Raw genomic sequence first — 18,988 nt, forward strand, 5'->3', positions numbered from 1 at the left:
ACTGCATTTTTCAAGCTAATCACAAAGCATTCTTTTCATTATATGAATAAATCTGGGGTTTCTTTGGACATATACTCCCTTCCTATACAATGTGATAAAATACTGCTACTTTTACAGTAAACCATAGTCTCTTGTTATATCTGGACCATAAACCATGTTTAGTACTCTTTTCTACAAAGCAGGCTTAAAATGTGGTCTGAAATCCTATAGTTCAATTTTTAAAGGTACCCAACAATTGCTTTCAAAGCAGCTAAGATTCCCTATCCTCTCCTTTTCTAGACATGACAGAATAGCAAGCTATAGAATGGGGTCTCCTGAACTCTTGAATCTTGCTTGCTGCACATCTTTAAAGATGCCTGAGGGACAACTTGATGAGTGGTAGTTGCTCCAGAGGGTTGTGCAGAAGAGGCAGGGAATGGCAAGATGTGGCAGCCCGTGGTGAGAGACAGTAGTGATAGTGGCAAGGCATGGCACTCCTTGCTGCCACTATCTGTATATCAAAAGAAATATTTTATAAAGTAAGGAATGTTAGCTTTATAGCATTGTGACATTAAGTAAAGCTAGAATTCCTATGTGCCAATCTTGTGAATTTGATGGAAGCATTCTTTTACTTCTGCTATGGTTTAAAGCAGAAAAAATTGTAATTATGCTACAATCCCATGTTACTTCTGCTGATGCCAACTTTTTCTTGAAGCTTCTGATAATGCATCAGTAATATCTAGAGTTAAATTACAATACCAAAATACCACAAGCAGTTTTTTACATCTCAGTTTATTCACATGTAATTTTATAGTTTCTAATCACATTACATATTTATTGCTTTCCTTGCACAAAAGTTTGATATGGACAATTTGCCTTGCACTGCATTTACAAGCTCAAACGCAAGGCCAGTAACATCTTCATTATATATTAATAAAGCCATTAACATAAATATGCCACATATTTATATGCTGTTTATCTCACCTCTAAATTTAAAGTATGGAAAATAATTGCTGATTCACTGCGGCTCAAAATGTGGAAATAGTAACTTATATAGCTCATATTTAACAAAACGGTAAATGAAAAATAGGGATGTTACTCAGCACAAGACCATATGGCAAACAGACTACAACACAAGAAAACGAAGTTTATGGATACCTCCGTTTTGTTGAGAGAGATGTGTGTTTATATGAGACAGAACTAATTAATTCATTGCTGCAGTTGCTCTGGTAATACCCCCTTGTATCTTCCACCTATTCTGCTCTTGTAACATCTAAATGAGCAGAGTGAACTTCTCCTGGGGAAGATGCTAGAATGGAAAGAACCATTTCACTCTAGTCTGGGAAAAGGCTCCAGGAAAGCAGTTCTCATGCTGCTCTGGTAATGCACTAACTGGGACGCCATGTACACATAACCTCGATCTAGAATGATTACCATGGTGAACATTTTGGCAAAGAATTTGTATTATAAGCATAAAGCGAATACTGGCACACATACTTTGAGGTTTACTAAATGAGATAAAGATGGCTGATCAAAGGACTGCTCAACAGGAATTCCTTTGGGAGGGATTTTCTTTGTGTATATTTTTAAGATGACTACATATCAAAAACTGACCATAAAACAAGCTTGAAGAACTTTCTGATCCCATACAAAAACATTTGTCTACAACTGTGTAAAATTTTAATTCCATAATTTTAGAATCCAAAGGAAATGATTTTCAATTAATAGTATTAGTTTACAAAAGATACATTATTTTAAATCATCATTCCAACTCATTATGTAGATTAAAATAAATTTTCATCAGTTTATTTCTGAATAACGAAATAGATGTTTTTAATTAAAAATACAAAAGACCACACCTTCTAAGTTTATGACAAATTTGTATGGTTATGGTGCCATTTGAGCTATTCGTTATAGCCATTAATGAGAAGGTGTAATTTTCAATATTTTTGAAAATGGTGGGGACAGTATAATAGTATATTACTGTGTTTTATTGTCCATACCAAATTATCCTGACAGTATCCAATCTTTCAAAATACTAACCTAGAATACATGATTTCCAACATCAATGTCAATACTGTTTAAAAATCAGAAAGTTAATGTTTTCTGTAATATTCATTCCATACGAACTTAGGCACAATTTAAATGAGTTAACTATAGTCCTACAGTTTGATCTTAGCAAAGCCACTTCCTTGCCAGTCTCTTCAGTTTCACAGCTCCCCAAACTGTAAACTTAACAAGTTTTATTTTCTGATGGTTTAAAGTAGGAAAACGCTAAGCACCTTTATAACTTGGAATCCATAGTGTCCAAGAAGTTTACAAGGCTGCCTTGGTAGCAATAAAATAACTTTATAAGTACTTGTAATACAAAATTATGGTCTAATGAAAAACAAAATTATATATAGGACTGCAGCAAATTGCTGAAATGGGACTGATTATTCCTGATAAAATAACATGAAATAGTACTTCAAGGATGGCAGCTGTTCCGAAGTTTAATTCGGTTAACATCAGAACTGCTCAAGGAGTTTTTCATTCCACTAATACATGTTTTCTTTCAATGATCTTTTCACGAAATGAGAGCTTTATAATTATAAATAAATAATAAGCACATATTTGAATCTTTCTGAATTAGCATATCTTCACATAGAAAAGTTTTCAAACAGTAAATCCCAGCTACCGTAGTCATCAAATTCCTGCCTTGCGCTTGCAGGGGTAGTTCTAGTCATCATAAATGGGAAGTCTTCAGTTTGCAACATCCGTATTCTCAAGCACAATGGCCACTCTGCTTGGAATGTAGACCTACAAGAAGAATGGCAGCATCTTACAAACTGTACACAATAAACCTTCCGGTCAGGGCACATGGTGAATCTGAAGAAAACACTTTTGCCTTTCCTAAGGCTGAGAACCCACAATCACCTGACAGTGTTCTGGAAAGGAATAAAAGCAGTGCCTTGTATGGGCGACTGATCTCCCAAACCCAGTCATCAGAAAGTCTTACTATGAGCTACAAGCAGCCTGGTGAATAGAGACAATCTGAAGCCTGGATTGGGTATTTTTGACAGCTTCATTTCTTTATTTTCCAGTAGCACCAAAATGGCAAAAAGCTGATAATCATAGCCCTTCCCCCATTTTCTTCACCCTCCTGTAATTCTTTCTTGTTTTAAAACTATTTTATAGAACTCTGTAAGCCACCATGAGTATTGATAGGTGGATATAAATACTCTAAATAAATACTACCTGCTTTAATGCATCAATGAATTTAAGACCAACAAACATTTATGAAATATATCAACCGCATGAATCAAATAAGAGTGCAATTAAGGACTGTGCATTCTCACCAGATTCCCACAAGGTAATTGAAATGCTGTTCCTTTGCCACTTACCAAAGCTTGAGATGGTGAAAGGGTTTAAATACAATCACCACTAGAGGGCCCCATGTGATCTACAATCATACATTTCAGACATTTGAGGACATCCAGGTCGATATACCGTACAGTGATAAATGACAAACTCTTACCACTGTATTTGAGCTCTATTGTGTTCTGAATTAATGCTGCCCCAGGTCTGTGATGTCATTTTATACAGGTAAACACAAGATATATGACACAGCAAGGCATCGAGAACCTATAGGTCCATAGTTCAGAAAAGGGGTTTACGGCATGAATTCTTGAACACAGGAAATTTGTTCATTTTCCTTTGCAACTAATCACGATTATATTTTCTCATACACAAACTTTTAGTCTGATAAGAGTGACATTTTTTGCGCGCGCTCTCTCTCTCTCAAAAAAGCATCTTTCTCTTAACAAGGGGAAACAGTTCAGTGACAGCACATTCCATACAATGCTCCTTCCAAGCACAGATTAGACACACCACTCAAAACATGACAGATATGTTCTGTTTACCAATTACTTTGATATGTGGTGGTTTACACACTGCTGAATGCAATTGATCACATAAACTGAACTCAATAACAATGCAATTAGAAAAGAGTCAGGAGATGCCGGAAGATTGCAGGCTTCTTTTCTGACAACGCCTGTGTTTAAGACTCCCCCTCCTCCTAGCATTCCTAATATAATGCTATTTTCAGCCATGTTATCTCCAAGCCAGAGCCTGACTGACGGCATGAAAAGCTTTTATAGTCTGCAACCAGAATGAAAGGTGTAAAGCAAACAGCTTTAGGAGAAAAGGAAAAGAACAGCTGATCTTCATCGAACCAGACTGTAGCATGTCCAATGCATCTCGGCTCTCGCCAGTGAACAGTGTTTTTCCCCCTAAGGTTTCTGTGATAAATAACTCCTACAAATCTGCTCAGCAGGAGAGGAAATACGAAATCCTGTTGGCTCAACTTAAATGCCTCCAAATTTATAGGGAAAGAAGAAAAAAATGATACTTGTGGTTTTTGTATTTATTTACCACTGTAGATTTGAGTGCTAGAGAAATCATTTCTTAAGCTTTTAGATAAACAAGGTTGCATGGATCTAAGCAGTCGGCAGCTGGAAACAAAAGAATTAGCAAAACATAGAAAGCTGCTGTATTTGAATTGCTTTCAGATTATGAACAAAAATATGGAAGAGTTTTATCAATGGGAACTGAAGATAGCCACTGAGATGCTCTATGGGAAATGAGTGATTGCGTATCTGTTCTCAAAATCTGTTTGAACTGTGGAGGAAAGCATTTGTACAGCTTAACACAGAAGGTAGCACTCTTTCAGTTGCAATATGTGACAATGCATGTGGTAGTGGATGCATGCTTTAATCAGGCCTATAGTATATACCCAGAATGGAAAATTTGTTCTTTTTCATTCTTTGCTTTAATTCAGAATTAAAAACCAAAGCACATTTATTTAACGTTCACTTATATTAACTGCCTCTTTTCTGAAAAATAACCAGACATAAAATTAAATCTAATGCTACAGTCATGTGGAAGTCTAATTCACAACCGTTTAAATTCCTTTATCCTGTGCTATACTGGAAGCCGCATGTTAAAGATTTCAAACATTTCTTTATCCTCCTTCTATACTATGTGAGATTTCAAGGGCTGCTTGGATACATCCATATAGGAAGGGTCAACTGTGAGGCTGTGTCCCTCTCAAAATAGTCCTCACACCTTGGTTGGGACTGTGTTTGGAGGGGACTAGGACGAACCCAGAAAGCAGGAGTCTGAGTTGTGCACGTGTAAGGATCAATTAACCACAAGTTCTACTCCTTGTTTAGAAAAGAGAACAGTTTCAATCAGTGCAATTGTTGAAGGTCTACTAGAAAAGTCTGTTAAAGGTGTCAGTTATAGTTATGTTGCTTTTCACAGTCACATTTCTTTGCTGTTTTCTGTATCTCCTGTCTTATTACTGAATGTGATTAACTGCCATGAGTCACCTGCTGTTTACTTACGTAATATGGTTTCCTCTATCTACCACATTGATATTTGCTTGCATTTAGTTCACATTCACCATACCAGCACACCTAAAATCTTCTACATAACTCCTCTTGGAAACTGCATTACTGTTTACAAGTAACATAACATTGGGTGGCAGGCAACATGACAGAGAACTGGGCAGAGGAATGTGGGCCTGCAAACCATCCCTCATTTTAGGGCGGTGGTGCTGGGGAATTCACGCAAATTGTTGTTCCTTTCCCCCAAATCAGGCCTCCCCCCAGATCAGGCCTTCCAAATGGAGTAATTCACCTGAAAGAGTGAACAGTATACTCAGTATACTAAGTAGACTTTTGAACAATCTAGCCCACTCACGGGGACGGCGGAATACAAATTTGAAATAAATAAAATAAATTAAGTAGTAATTCCTTGTATTCACTGAGGAACTGGCATGCGGTATGAAGAGGTTGTAAAGGAACTTGTCAAAACATACATTAATACAGAGTACATATTTTAGTCAGATTTTTCCAGCATTATATATATATATATATAAAAAACCCTTTTGGGGATATTTAAAATGGGGATGGATTGAAAAAAATTAACACGTTCTCTTTATTCATTTAAATTTATTCAATTTAAATGTCTTACTAACTATAAAACAAACAACTACAAAAATAAAACAGGCAACTGCACTGACCCCCAAAAGTCAAGGTACAAATCCTTGTCATGAAAGTTATGCAAACAACCATTTCTAAAACTAAGGGTCACACAGTATTTTGAGTAGAATGAGTAGAAAAACATACCTAGTACTCAATACATATTAGAGCAAAATATATATTAGAGGCAAATAAGACAGTTAAACCCCAAAAGAAAAATGAAATTCACATCAATATATTCTCTTACAATGAGATAACACTAAAAAAATGTTTGTGACCTTTGTAAGAATGATTTAAAAAACAGACATTGTTAAAAAATGAAATTTTTCACATTTAACTGAAACAACCTTAGTAATTAATTTGGGAATTCCGATTCTGCTCTGTCATGGGGAATAAGATTTTTAGAGTTGGATTTAATACTCGCTTCTCTCTAAATTGGATCCAATGTCTCTGTTTCACTAAGACTTTTGTCAAAGGAGGATTTTAAGGACGGTTATATCCACATGCTGCCCTGAGTGGAAAGGCAAAAGCAAAACACTCAGAACTAGGGAGTAGTTACTCACTGCCCGGGGTAATGGTTGCCAGCAACAGTTTCTCTGGATAACCCTCAACTTGAGACCAAGAGATAAATCTCAACTTCTACGATCTTAAACAATAAGAAGTCAGCCCTGCAAGGTAGATCACTTTGCAGACAGAATTACACAAAACAATTACTTTGGTAGCTGTGGCAAATAAGCCAAATTACTGGACTCAGGCTGAAGCCCTCAAATCCAAATAACACTACAGAAGTATATTCAACGAGTTAATTAACAAGAGTGCAAAGTTTACAAACAGAGGTGTGTAAACAGGAAAGAAAATTACTAAAGCTTAGTATCTATTCTAAGGGAAACACCAAATCCAGTAACCCAAACCCAAGTCCTCATCTGACACCTGTTCTGGTAGTCAAATCCAAAGTATAGCAGAATATGTAGTAAAAGGCATTCTACCAGCAGTTACTCAAAGAAGGGGACCACACTAGAATGGAGACCCTTGCTTTATTCCAAACAAGCTGTAATGGTCTGGTCCTGATTAACCAATCATGGGTGTTGCACATACTTACACAGCTAGCATGCACTCACACTCAAGATGCCCTGCTCTGATGATGATGCAATGTAGATGGAAGACTTCCTTCTGGCTTGGCCTTGAAGCTATGATGTCATTTTACATGTGCATGTTTCAGTTACATCTCTGAAAATTGCAAGTCATGCTGGCTGCACTTTTTCAGAGACAGATTTCTATGCTTAACCAGACCTAGAAATCTGAATCAAAAGTTTGGAAAGCCAAGAAACAGACCAGGCAAGCTCAGTTTCTTGACAAAGGATTTAGCAGAAAGGTCAATGGATCTAACACACAGTTCTCCATATGGGTAAAATCACAAGTCCCACCTCCCACATAACTGGAGATGCAAGGAAATTAGAACAAATGAATGCATAAGGCTATAATAGATAAGGAATTTGAAAGTGTCTTTCCTACATACTGCCATCTCAGCCAATGCATCAATCTATTCATTATGTCTGCAATATGTTCTGGGAGACAGTGTACATAGGCAGATGTATACAGTTCCATAGTCTGGGACTGTAGGGAGTCCTTAAGATTTCAATTAGCTTCTACTTCTGTTATCCCAGCCCTGTTTCTTTTATATTTTCATTACCATTGATGTCAGAGTATCTAGGCATATGTCACATGCAGAGGGTTGTTGTCACAATCTTTCAGATACTTTTGATTCCAAAGAAGAAACATACTATAATATATCTAAAGGAATGGACAAATAACTCTGTTTACAATCTTTTGTTCTGGAAATAGCCTGTTTGGAATTTTAGCATGATTAAATATGTCTGAATTAACTTTTGTGCTAAAATTGTTATATACATACTTTGATAGTTCATTTTGCATTATGGACGATTCCACACCACCTTACCTCCCACGTTTTTCCCGATATTATTGCGTCATGTGCGAGGGCGCAATAATCACCCGCATGTTCACATCACCTTCTGACTTCTGTCTTTCTTGCGCGATGCCACGATCACATCCCCTCAATAAAACCCGCAATGAACGCGAGGGGGGCGTGGTTTTGCTGTGAAAAGTCTTGTACCTTTTTTTTTTAAAATCAAGTGGTCGGTATACCGACATGATACTATCCTGTCCTGTCGAAACCACACCCCGTTAATTGGCGCTGATTGGCTCTTTTTCCTACCACCATCGATAGTCTGCAGTGATTGGCCCCCTGTTTGGGCGGGCAATTTTGAAATGTTTTTTAATGCTGGGTCCGTGGAGTTTTTATCTCTGTTGGTAGTAGGTGGATTTTTGGATTGCTCATCATGGCTCCTCGTGAAACCATTTGATTAAGGCAGGTGATAGCCTGTGATCGGGGAGGCGTCACCCACTGCGGACCCCTGTTGCCCCACTACATGACACGGGTTCTGTGATGGGCAATCAACATCCTGGTCCGTCCTATGCTGCATTCTCCCCAGCTTTCATCTGGAGATCCACTCTTGCAACATGACGGAGCAGTCGAGCCGAAAGCTGACATGACAGCTGGCACAGAAAAATGTTACGATGCGGTCCGTTCTTATTCCGGGTAGGTACATGGTGGTTGACTGAGTAGCGGTGTCGGCATACCGATGAATTGCCCTTCCTTTTTTTCCTTTAAGTGCGGGGGCGGGGCCGCGGAGATGAGGGGTGCGGATTGATTGGGTGATGCTTTAGGGGATGGACGATTTAATGAGCTAATAGCGCGATGAAATCGTGGTGGTCTGCTGCGAAGCCATAGCGGTACCATTACGATTTTTTTTTAAAAAATGTGTGAACAGAGGAATGTGTAGCGTGGTGGCAGCGAAAAACTAGTGCTAAAACTAGGTAGTGTGGAATCGGCCATATGTGATGGGCAGTCTAACACATTCTCAAACAAGCAAACTGAATGCTAGCCAGAATCTATAGAAAAGATGACCCAAATTTATCCAGGTAGGTTACAGGGTCAGCCTTGCTAAAATTCAATAACAGAACTATATACATGCCTTCAATATCAGGCTGGATCAAACCACCCTCCAAGTAGCCTTCCTCTTTCCTAAGGAACTTTCCTCCAATGTATTGTCGAAGGCTTTCACGGCCGGAGAACGATGGTTGTTGTGGGTTTTCCGGGCTGTATTGCTGTGGTCTTGGCATTGTAGTTCCTGACGTTTCGCCAGCAGCTGTGGCTGGCATCTTCAGAGGTGTAGCACCAAAAAGAGATCTCTCAGTGTCTCTCAGTGACTGTGACACTGAGAGATCTCTGTCTTTTGGTGCTACACCTCTGAAGATGCCAGCCACAGCTGCTGGCGAAATGTCAGGAACTACAATGCCAAGACCACAGCCATACAGCCTGGAAAACCCACAACAACCAACTTTCCTCCAACTTTAGTGGTTCTTCCTCCAATAAAAGATCCACTTAATTTGGAGGAAAGCTTCAAACTTGAGCAAAAAGGAACATTTTAATAAATAAATAAACTTTGTTCAGTGAAGAGGTAGGATAGGGGTAGGATCCACCCCATTGTTTCCCAGGCCAGTTCTCAAAATCTGGTTGCCAGTGGTCTGAAAGATGATGGAGTTACTTAGTAATCTGCAATAATTTCCTGGTCCCTTTATTTTTTAAAATATGTAGTCTTAGTAAGTAAAACTTATATAATTTGGTATCTGGTCTGCAAGGAATTTCTGGAGAATTGCCAGCTGCTTTTGTCACTCTTCCTGGAAGTCCTGAAGTAATAAGGAGTTGGAATATGTAGACTGACAGTCTCGTCAATATTGATACTGTCTAAAAAGTATCATTTGTCTAAACATTTAACTGGTCCAATATTTTATCAATATCCTCATTAATTTCATCTCCCAATGGCGGCAGCAAGAAATCTACCAAGGTTCACAGAATCGAATTTGTAACATAGAAGAGGAGTGGGCAGCTAGCATTAGGAGATTCACTGTGCCTTCCTTCAATACAAAACAAAGTCCCCTACAATGGATTACAAGCTAATAAAATTTTATCTTTTACAATGTTTATAGTTTGTCTTCAGTTTGTTAACATTGTACTTGGATGTTGGAATCTGGTGTCCCAAAATGAGCACAGGTCTTACCTATGCAGAACAAAGATGCACCGCATAACAACTCCAGCACAACTACAGTATAGATAACAATAGGAAATGAAAGTCACATTTATCTTGGATCAGACATCAGAGTGGAAAACCAGAGGTCAGCTTTCATTATTTTTTTAAAAAAATGGTTAGCAAAGAAATACTATTTGGTGGTAAGTGCTGCAGTAATGATTAACATAAGCATGACCTTGAAAGGAGAAAGTGGAAATAAAACAAAATTAGCAAGGAAAATATTATTTAGATTAGTAATGAGTGGATAGATGAGGTGCTTGAATAATCATCATCGTGAATCTGGATTCCAGCTAGACTTGTTGCAATTTAAAGCTGCTAATGGCTCTGAAACATGCTCCTGTATGGAAGAATGCATGTGTGCCCATAAGCCATTATCCTAGCTGCAAAGAGCAAGTGCTCAGTGTAATGGACCCTACAGCTTCAATTTACCACTACTTCTTGCTCACATGATATTACAAATATCATTGCACTCTCACCTTTTCCTTCTCTTTTCCCTACAAACAGGTTGGCACTGTTTTATTCAGCTGTATACTCTATATTGGCTCCCACACACACACTTGTGATTTTGTACTTATATTTTATGCAGGCTTGCTGATTTTGCATTTATTCTAGTCCATGGAAACATATAAATGCCTCAAAGACAGATGGGCTTTGGTATGCAGGGCCTTTCATATGGAGCCTTAGATACAATGCAGAAGGTGCATAGCAATGATAAAATTATTGCCAACATTTAGACAGACCCATGAAGGGTATTTGGTTCCATTCTGTTCCCTCATTGCCAGAGCAATAAGAGAGAGCGACCATAGTTTTCTGGTGTGATTGGTTTTGCTCACTCATAACATGGTTACTATGTCCCATAACATCCTAACTGGAGACACCCAATGTAAGACAGGCTGCTTAAACTTTCTTGACCTCTAACTGGCTAATTGCTGTTGCTGAAAGAGCAATAACTCTTTTCAGAGACATTGTATCTGAATACCAGTGACTGCAGGACAGCAATGGGGGAGGGCTAGTACCCTGCTTCTGGCTTTCTAGAGACAACTGGCTAGCCAGTATGGGAAACAGGATATTTGATCGGTCTTCTGGTCTGACTCAGCTAGCGTAGTGTAGTGTAATGGTTAGAATGCCAGATGAGAAGCAGAAAGATTCAAATTAAGTCTAACTTCATGCTCTGGCCAAAGCACTCCCTCTCTCTCAAAACAGCTTACCACACAGGATTGTTGTGAGGTTAAAAAAAACCACCCATAGCTCCTTGGGAGGAGGAAAGAATAAGTCTTACAACATAAGCTGCTTTGAGACCCCACTGGGGAGAAAGGCAGGGGATAAAAGAATAAAATAAATAAAGTGTAATAATTAAATTATATTTTTATTCTGCTATTATATAAAAGGCTTCAGACTACTCACAACATGCTTTAACAATATTATGGAAGTCTATGAAAGACTTCATTAATGCCCTCTCCCCGTAACAGTGAGGTAAGCTCCTTGCCAGCTTTATGGTTTTAATTGAATTTTTGTAAATCTTTCTTAATAAATTGACTTTGTTAGCCTATCAGTAGCCCTCATGGATAAAAGTAATGATGAGGTTTTTCCACAAAATGGCACCTGACAGTCTCTCTCTCACACACACATACAAACACAGCAGGATTCTGCCTATTGCCAAGTGCTGCTCTTCTAAGTGACCACAGTTTCATCTGCAACTTTACCTCTAGGTGGTGTTTGTGCTGCTGTCCTCGGGAGTGGCCATCACTTTCTCTCTGTGAATTGGGCTGCTGAGGGATATAAATGAGAAGTGTGACCCATGCTCTTGGGTTTAGTACTTGATATGAGTAGTGCAGTTACCATGCCATAGCTTGTAGCTCTTTTCAAATTATACTAATTGCTTGACAACTTGGCATTCCCCATGCTTTCTTTCACATGCATTTGTTCTTTACATCTTGTTTAATCTCTGGGCATGTTTATTTTCTACTTTGCATCCACAATATGGATGTCAGGTTCATAATATGGTTTAGCTAAGTGATGTACAATTATTATATTAAAATATAGCTGTTGTGTGTTAATGTTCTGCGTTTAGTATGGTAAATGGGAAAAAAACAAGAAAATACTGTGAATTTTTGTAACCTTTCCCAAGATTTGACTTGCAATTTGATAGATGCATAATCTGTGGCCTTAGTTTCCTATTGTTTATAAGTAGATAAGTATTTCCCTACGGTATACAAACTATAGTGATAGAATAAATGTAAGTAATTTCTTCCAGAAATGTTCAAACTGCCTTCTGTAAGCACTTAAACTTCATTAATGAAGTCCCCAATTTGTCTGTAACTTCTTTTATTTGTCTTTGATGAAATATGGAATGTTTATTGATGTAACGTTGTACTATCTAAAACTCTTAAGAATTTAAGTACTTAATTGTATAAATAGGGGTAAATAAAAACAGATTTATGTTGAAAAAATAGCACATTAATCCAACATATGCCTTTGTAAAGGGAAGCAGGTAGCATCCAAGTACAAAGATTCACTGTTCCATTCACTTCATTCCTTGGTGTTGCAGTTCACAAGGCAGCCTCAGCTCACACACAGCTCTGGTTATAATGAAAATCCAGACTGACTGTATCTTAGGTGCATATGAGGATGTTGGTTTCAGTAAAAAACAAATGATAAAAAACAATGGTTTGGTTTTGCAGAGGCCAACATACATGGCTATTCTAGCATTTCAAGTATTGAGGCTGGGTGTATCAGAGCAAATCAGGAAAACGGTTTTTGTACAATCACTTCACTGCATTCAGTTCAACCCATACTTGTATGCCTTTTCCCACTGTATGTTACAAGGGTCTGGTTAACTTGGCCTGAGCCATGAGCTAGGCTAACAGCAAGCAATCAAAAAACCACTTTACTGTAAGTCCATGTCAGGTTGGATGCACTCAGCCATCATCATGCTAATAAATGTGAATTGGTCTTCAAGAGTTGTTTGATTGAGACCCTTACTTTGAACATGCTGCTAAGAAGCATAAAAAATATAAAGAACATACATAATTTAGATGCATTGGTAACTTGCATCAGGAACAAAAATAATTTCCCTACATACTAAAAAGTGTTTTTGAAATGTTGCCATGAAAAAAAAGTCATTTGCTTTGTAATGGCCCAAAGGAATAAATTATCTCTGCTTGAACCATACGAGAGGGAGAGGGAGAGGGAGAGGGAGAGGGAGGGGGAGGGGGAGGGGGAGGGAGAATTTTAGAAAATTGTGTAACTGTGATTCTTTGTTTGTCTATGAAATTACCTAAGTCACCAACACAAATAATAGGTTGGTCCTTCCACCTTTTTCTCTGGTAAAAGAGAGAGGAGGAACCTCATTTGACCACCAAAAATGACTAAGAAAGGGATTGTGGGATCTGCATAGACTAAGCTGTGTATACTAGGGGTCCCAGCAAGGAAGAGAATTGAGCAAGATCAAGTGGAAAAACTGGGAGGAATCAACCCAGAATGTTCAAGCAATTTTGTCTGCTTGTGTAGCCAAGACTTATCAACAAAACAAAAAAGGAGTTTGTATGCAAAACTAGCTAGGTAAACATGCATGTTATGTGAACATAATGAAGCAATCCAAAATGAAACATTGCAACAAAATGCTCACTAAAACCGCTCCATGATTAGTACTTTCAAAGAAATCTTGTATGCCAGTCAGTAATTTTGGATTAAAAATCAAATGATATGTAAGGATATTATTGTCCGACCATCATTTGTCCAAAATCATATCACATTCACCAAGAATCTTTAGTTAATCTTAGACTTTCATGCAAACACCAACCAATATATTTTTTAAAGCAAGGCAAAATGCAAGTCTTTATTAGAACATTTTAAATGTTACTGTTACAGCAGAAACACATTGTGAAAGTAGAGAAAATATACTTACCAAAACTGAATTAGCACAATAGTTATGTGAAAACTCCTGAGTGAAGAATTCTGTATTATGGTCCAGTCTGTTATGTCCTCCATACTCGGGAGCATCAGAATCCAGTGCAATTTTATACTTAAGGCAACTGTTAAGGTCTTCTATACCAAATACAGATGGCACAACTTGCAAACACCAAATATAATTGAAGCAATGATAACAAAGAACTATTTGGGCAAAGAATTCTATTTAATTATCATTTTGCAATATACCTTTCCCTAGTACAGTTATCCTTTCTACTAAGGTGAATACAGGGAAGCATGTCTCCAGCCACTCATCTTGTCCAGGCGAACTCCCCTCATCAAAAAACAAAAACAAAAACCCAGGAACAGCAACATTCCTGTTGTCTTGCCCTCAGGGTTGAATGCTTTAAGAATGTATTAACATCATCAGGCTCTTGTCAGTGAGCCTAGGTATCAACAAGACCTTCAGTGCCCAATGGACACCTCACCATGAAATCCTCAACCTGGTTAACTACAATAGATTGGTATCATGCCAGCCTCCTTTCTCCTCCTGCTGATTCCTTGGGGTAACTGCCATTTTACCCCTGCCCTCTTCTTCCCACTAGACCCACCCTTGTAACTTGAAAGGAAAAGAAGACTGTGCCAATTAGAGCATCAAAGTGTTCTCATCAAGATGGTCAAGCAAAGTAGCTAACAAAGATTCCTTCTTCTGTTGACAAGCTAGAGTTATGCCATTCCTACTTAACCTCTTATGGTGACTAATATAATCCTGTGCTGCAAAACTTCAGGTAGGCAAGAGTGATGCTATCAGAAAAAGAACTGGCTGGAAAGGGGACAAGACCAGCTTAAATTGCCTGGCAGCACCTGCTCCATTCTGCTGGATGGCACAAATCTCCATATACCATCCATCCTGTGCCTCTAAAGTAACCGATATGAGGCAAGCATAGAAACACCTTTGCAGTGCTACATTTCAACATGTGGATTCACAACAGTTTTTTAAATATTAAAACCTTAACATGACTATTCCAGTATGGCTTCAGCATCCAAGAACGAACAAAATCTTGTGATATTAATTATTCACCAAAAGTAACGTTATCAATATATCTGCCAATCAAAAATGCTTTCACAATTGTGTATGAAGTGCATTGTTCTGTGAGGTTAATAAATGATAACATAATAAATAAATATTAATGCTTGGGAAACTACAGTTTTTATTCATTTCAAATGATTCTATAAAATTCAGTGCTAACGTCCAAATTTTGGAAAGACATGTTAACAGTCCAAGAAGTAAGTAAATAATGCTCTTTATGCTAACAGAGGAGCTGACTTTACTTACAAAAGTCGTTTCCAATATAAGGAAACAACCAATAAAATAAAGCCTTTTAACATACAGAGTATGAAGTAGCGCGTTCAGAACAACATTCCAGAACCTTAATTTTGAGCTAGGAATAAAGAATATTTATGATGGGGCCCTCCACTAATAGGATTAGAACAGAACGAAACCATGCTTGTTCTTTCTCAAAGTGCTCTACGGTTTCTGTGTTCAGCCTTTTGATCAAGGCCAAAGCCTGCAATGCTAACATATTGTCCTCATTTATATATTCTCTCAGCTCAAGTTTATGGGCTTCATTGAAAAATCTACTCTCCTCTTATTTATGCATCAAACTGCTAAGAAAAAGTCTGAACTAAAAAGAATGCTAAACCAGAAATATAGCCATTTATAAAATATCATTTATGCAATTCTCGTGCGTGATTCCAAATGATTCCTTTTTGGGGGAAAAACATGTATCAAATGTCTCCATACTGATACTAATCTGGTATTTCACAGAGGGATACTATATCATGTATTATAGTGAAGTTTATCACTATTAATTTTTTAAAAAAAATTGTGTTCCTTGTTGCTGACAGTTTATGATTAAAATATATATTTCCAAGTAGTTTGTTCTGAACAAGGAAGAGATTTAACATAAGAATACCAAACTGTGGTGAATACAGATGGGCATGAACTGAAATATGAACCAAAATTCAGCACAAACTGGGCTGGTTTGTGAACTGGCGGTTCGTCAGAGCCCATTTCTGATGAACCGCCATGAACTTTAGGCTGGTTCAGTTGGTTCATTTTTTGGTTTGTCACTGCAGACAGCCTGGAGCCAATCGATCAGTTTCCTAGGTAACTGGGGATGGACTTTCTGCAGACCTTCTGCTGACCCGGATGTGATGTTTTCAGGAACCAAATGAACCGCTTCGCGAACTGGGGCAGGTTCATGAAAGTTCATGGTTCGTGAAATACGATGAACCACGAACCGCATGGTTCTTTTTTCCCAGTTTGTGCCCATCTTTAGTGGTGAATCAACACTTCAAGTTATTCTTTTCTATTTGATCCTATTCATTTCCAGAGCTAACTGAATAGACAGAAGAAATTTAAGTGATAAAGATTTTTTTAAAAATTGATTTAGATCAATATTCCAATTATATAGTTCATATATTTTCTGAAAAAGCATGCCCATTCTCTTCTTGATCCCTCTTCACTTTGAATACAAGCTCTGTTGTTTTTATTTGGTGTCCATTGCTGTAACTCCTTTGGTACTGCAACTGAGGACTGAATTTTGTACTGTCATCCCAATATGAGCATGCTTGGCCTTCCAAAACTTTGGTGCCTCATAGACCAAACTACTCCTGTACTTTTCAAAAAAGAACAAACAAGTAGGTACTACTAGAGGTGAACTTGGGATTTGTGCCAAATCATCTATTTTTATCTGCCTGAGAATGGAAATAGCAATGGTACAAAGCCATGTTGGACTTTGCTGTCTAACTCTATTTCTTTGGATTTGAATAAAGATTTTTGATGTCTCATTTCAAAATAAAGTATGTTTCCCAACAATTGTTAGTATTCATGCTTTGAGGCTTGGGCAAACACACAGATGTTAAGATAATGCATTCATGTTTATAGCCAAGGAACTGAGATATGCTCTTTGCATTCCTGCTATCTTTAGTGTTCTCCTCAGTATCTTAACCCACCCCTTCTGTATATACAGAACACATACACAAACCTACAACCAGTCTAGGCATGCAATGAAGCAGCCCCTGGCCTATGAAAGTTCATTCCAAAGTAAACCAGGTAGCTTGTCTCTTTGGAAGTACTAACAACATAAAGAAGGCTCCCCTGACTATAGCAATGCAAAAATCCAAAGAACAATCAGGAGTATAGAGAACTCATCTCTGAGGAGCTCAGTGAATTTGTAATTACATAAATGAAGTGTGGATTGGTTCCTTGCCCCTGAGGAATTCTTGGGATGAAAACTGAAAAGCAAGCTGGCCCCAGTTTGGGCAGGGCACTGATGGGCTTGGAATGTCTTCATCTTTTGTTCCACGCTTTGTTCCTGCATGAAGGGAACACAGATGTATGAACTTTATCCACATTTATAATATTTCTCACCTGCTTTTTCACGTCTTCCGTGGAGCTTCATTCCCCGACTTGGTCTTGAGAAATTTAAAAAGTGTTTTTGAAGATTTATATGTTGCCAGTCGGGTTGATAAGTGTTTGTGATGTGTTTTCATGGGTATTTATGATTGTATATGTATTTATGAATAGATGCTTTACAATTTTGTATATAGATCTATTTTCCTATGAACTTATATTGTATTTATAATATTTTGGCACTTTGTATGAGCACATAGTCACTTTATAAGTAAATAATTTTTATTGTATTCATAGAGGTTACCTATACTTTTGATTGTTCCTTGGATTTTTGTGTCTCTTTGAAATTGGCAATACAAGTACACTACAATATTAAATAATGCTCTCTTGTATACAGAGACATCCATATGAGCAGGGGCTTCCCTACTGATGTTGCTCTAACTGTCCATGAATAATACTCTCTGATGCAGAGGTGCAGAGTTTTGGATAACTCAGTATTTATATCAGGACCGTTATGAGCATCACAGAAGCACTAGACAGGGATATAAAGAATTTATGTTTTGTACAAGGCTTAACAGTATTATATGGTCACATACATGGTTTCAGGCGAGTGTTAACTCTTCTTAACAGTTTTAAATGTTAGCTATATTGTCCTTGATATAATGGTAGCCTCCAAAGGCTGAGAAAAGCAGAACGACGGCACAGTCCCACAAACATAGCATTCTATTTTATAAGTATGTCCAAACAAACCTTTGTTTTATTGTCAGAAACCTCACAGAGACCCATAAAGAACAACTTCAGTTGCTCTCTCTGGTGCCTTTTTAAACACAGCTCTAGCAAACTCGTCTACTATGTCACTGTAGTTTATGAATGCGAGGGTTATATCTCCCTCTGGCATTTCTCGCTTAGCTTCTGTGATGTACAGTGTATGTTAAATTTAATAATTTATCATTGTTGCTGAAAGCTTTGGCAGCTTTAATGATTGCTTTACACTTTTTAACTAGCAAATGAAATGTTTATAGCTTTGGTAATTTTGAGAAAAAAGAAGTGATCATATCTTCCTAACCAAGGACATAAAATAAGTCCAGCATTGGTCTTAGATACACATTGAAGTATTTTTCCTGTCCCATTTCATAATTTCTTCATTTATTGTGGCAACATCACATGTGAACATGGTAAATGGAAGCCTTCCAAATGGAGGTTTTGAGAACAAGAAAATAACTACTTTTCACACATTTATTTTTCACTGACACTTGAAAGTATCTTTAAAAAAATCCAATAGTGAAATCTATTGCTGAGAGGCATTTCTCATATTATTTCTCCCACACAGAAGTTACTTGTTTCTATGGTCAGACTCAGCACTACAATTGTCAGATGGAGTCTGGACTAATACCGGACCCCAGGGAGGGGGGAGCACTAACCTTTTTTCACATTTGTGAGCATGCTCAACATATGCACAATCTCGTCTGGTATAATGATGTTACTAA

The 18,988-nt window shown here is 37.7% G+C and overlaps 1 protein-coding gene across 1 annotated transcript in view; it reads right to left on the reverse strand.

Annotated features, from left to right (window-relative positions):
• Positions 1 to 753: 753 nt before the first annotated feature.
• The window catches only part of GBE1 (1,4-alpha-glucan branching enzyme 1), a 272,853-nt gene continuing 254,618 nt past the window's right edge, over positions 754 to 18,988 (reverse strand). The window contains exons 15-17 of the mRNA XM_054973553.1: positions 14,082 to 14,199; positions 11,878 to 11,943; positions 754 to 2,778 (exon numbers count right to left, since the gene is read on the reverse strand). Of these exons, the coding sequence (XP_054829528.1) occupies positions 2,722 to 2,778; positions 11,878 to 11,943; positions 14,082 to 14,199 (241 nt within the window). The 3' untranslated portion in view covers positions 754 to 2,721. The remainder of the gene's footprint in view (positions 2,779 to 11,877; positions 11,944 to 14,081; positions 14,200 to 18,988) is intronic.

The sequence above is a fragment of the Eublepharis macularius genome, chromosome 3 (assembly GCF_028583425.1).
Source record: "Eublepharis macularius isolate TG4126 chromosome 3, MPM_Emac_v1.0, whole genome shotgun sequence".
NCBI classification, from domain to species: Eukaryota; Metazoa; Chordata; class Lepidosauria; order Squamata; family Eublepharidae; genus Eublepharis; species Eublepharis macularius.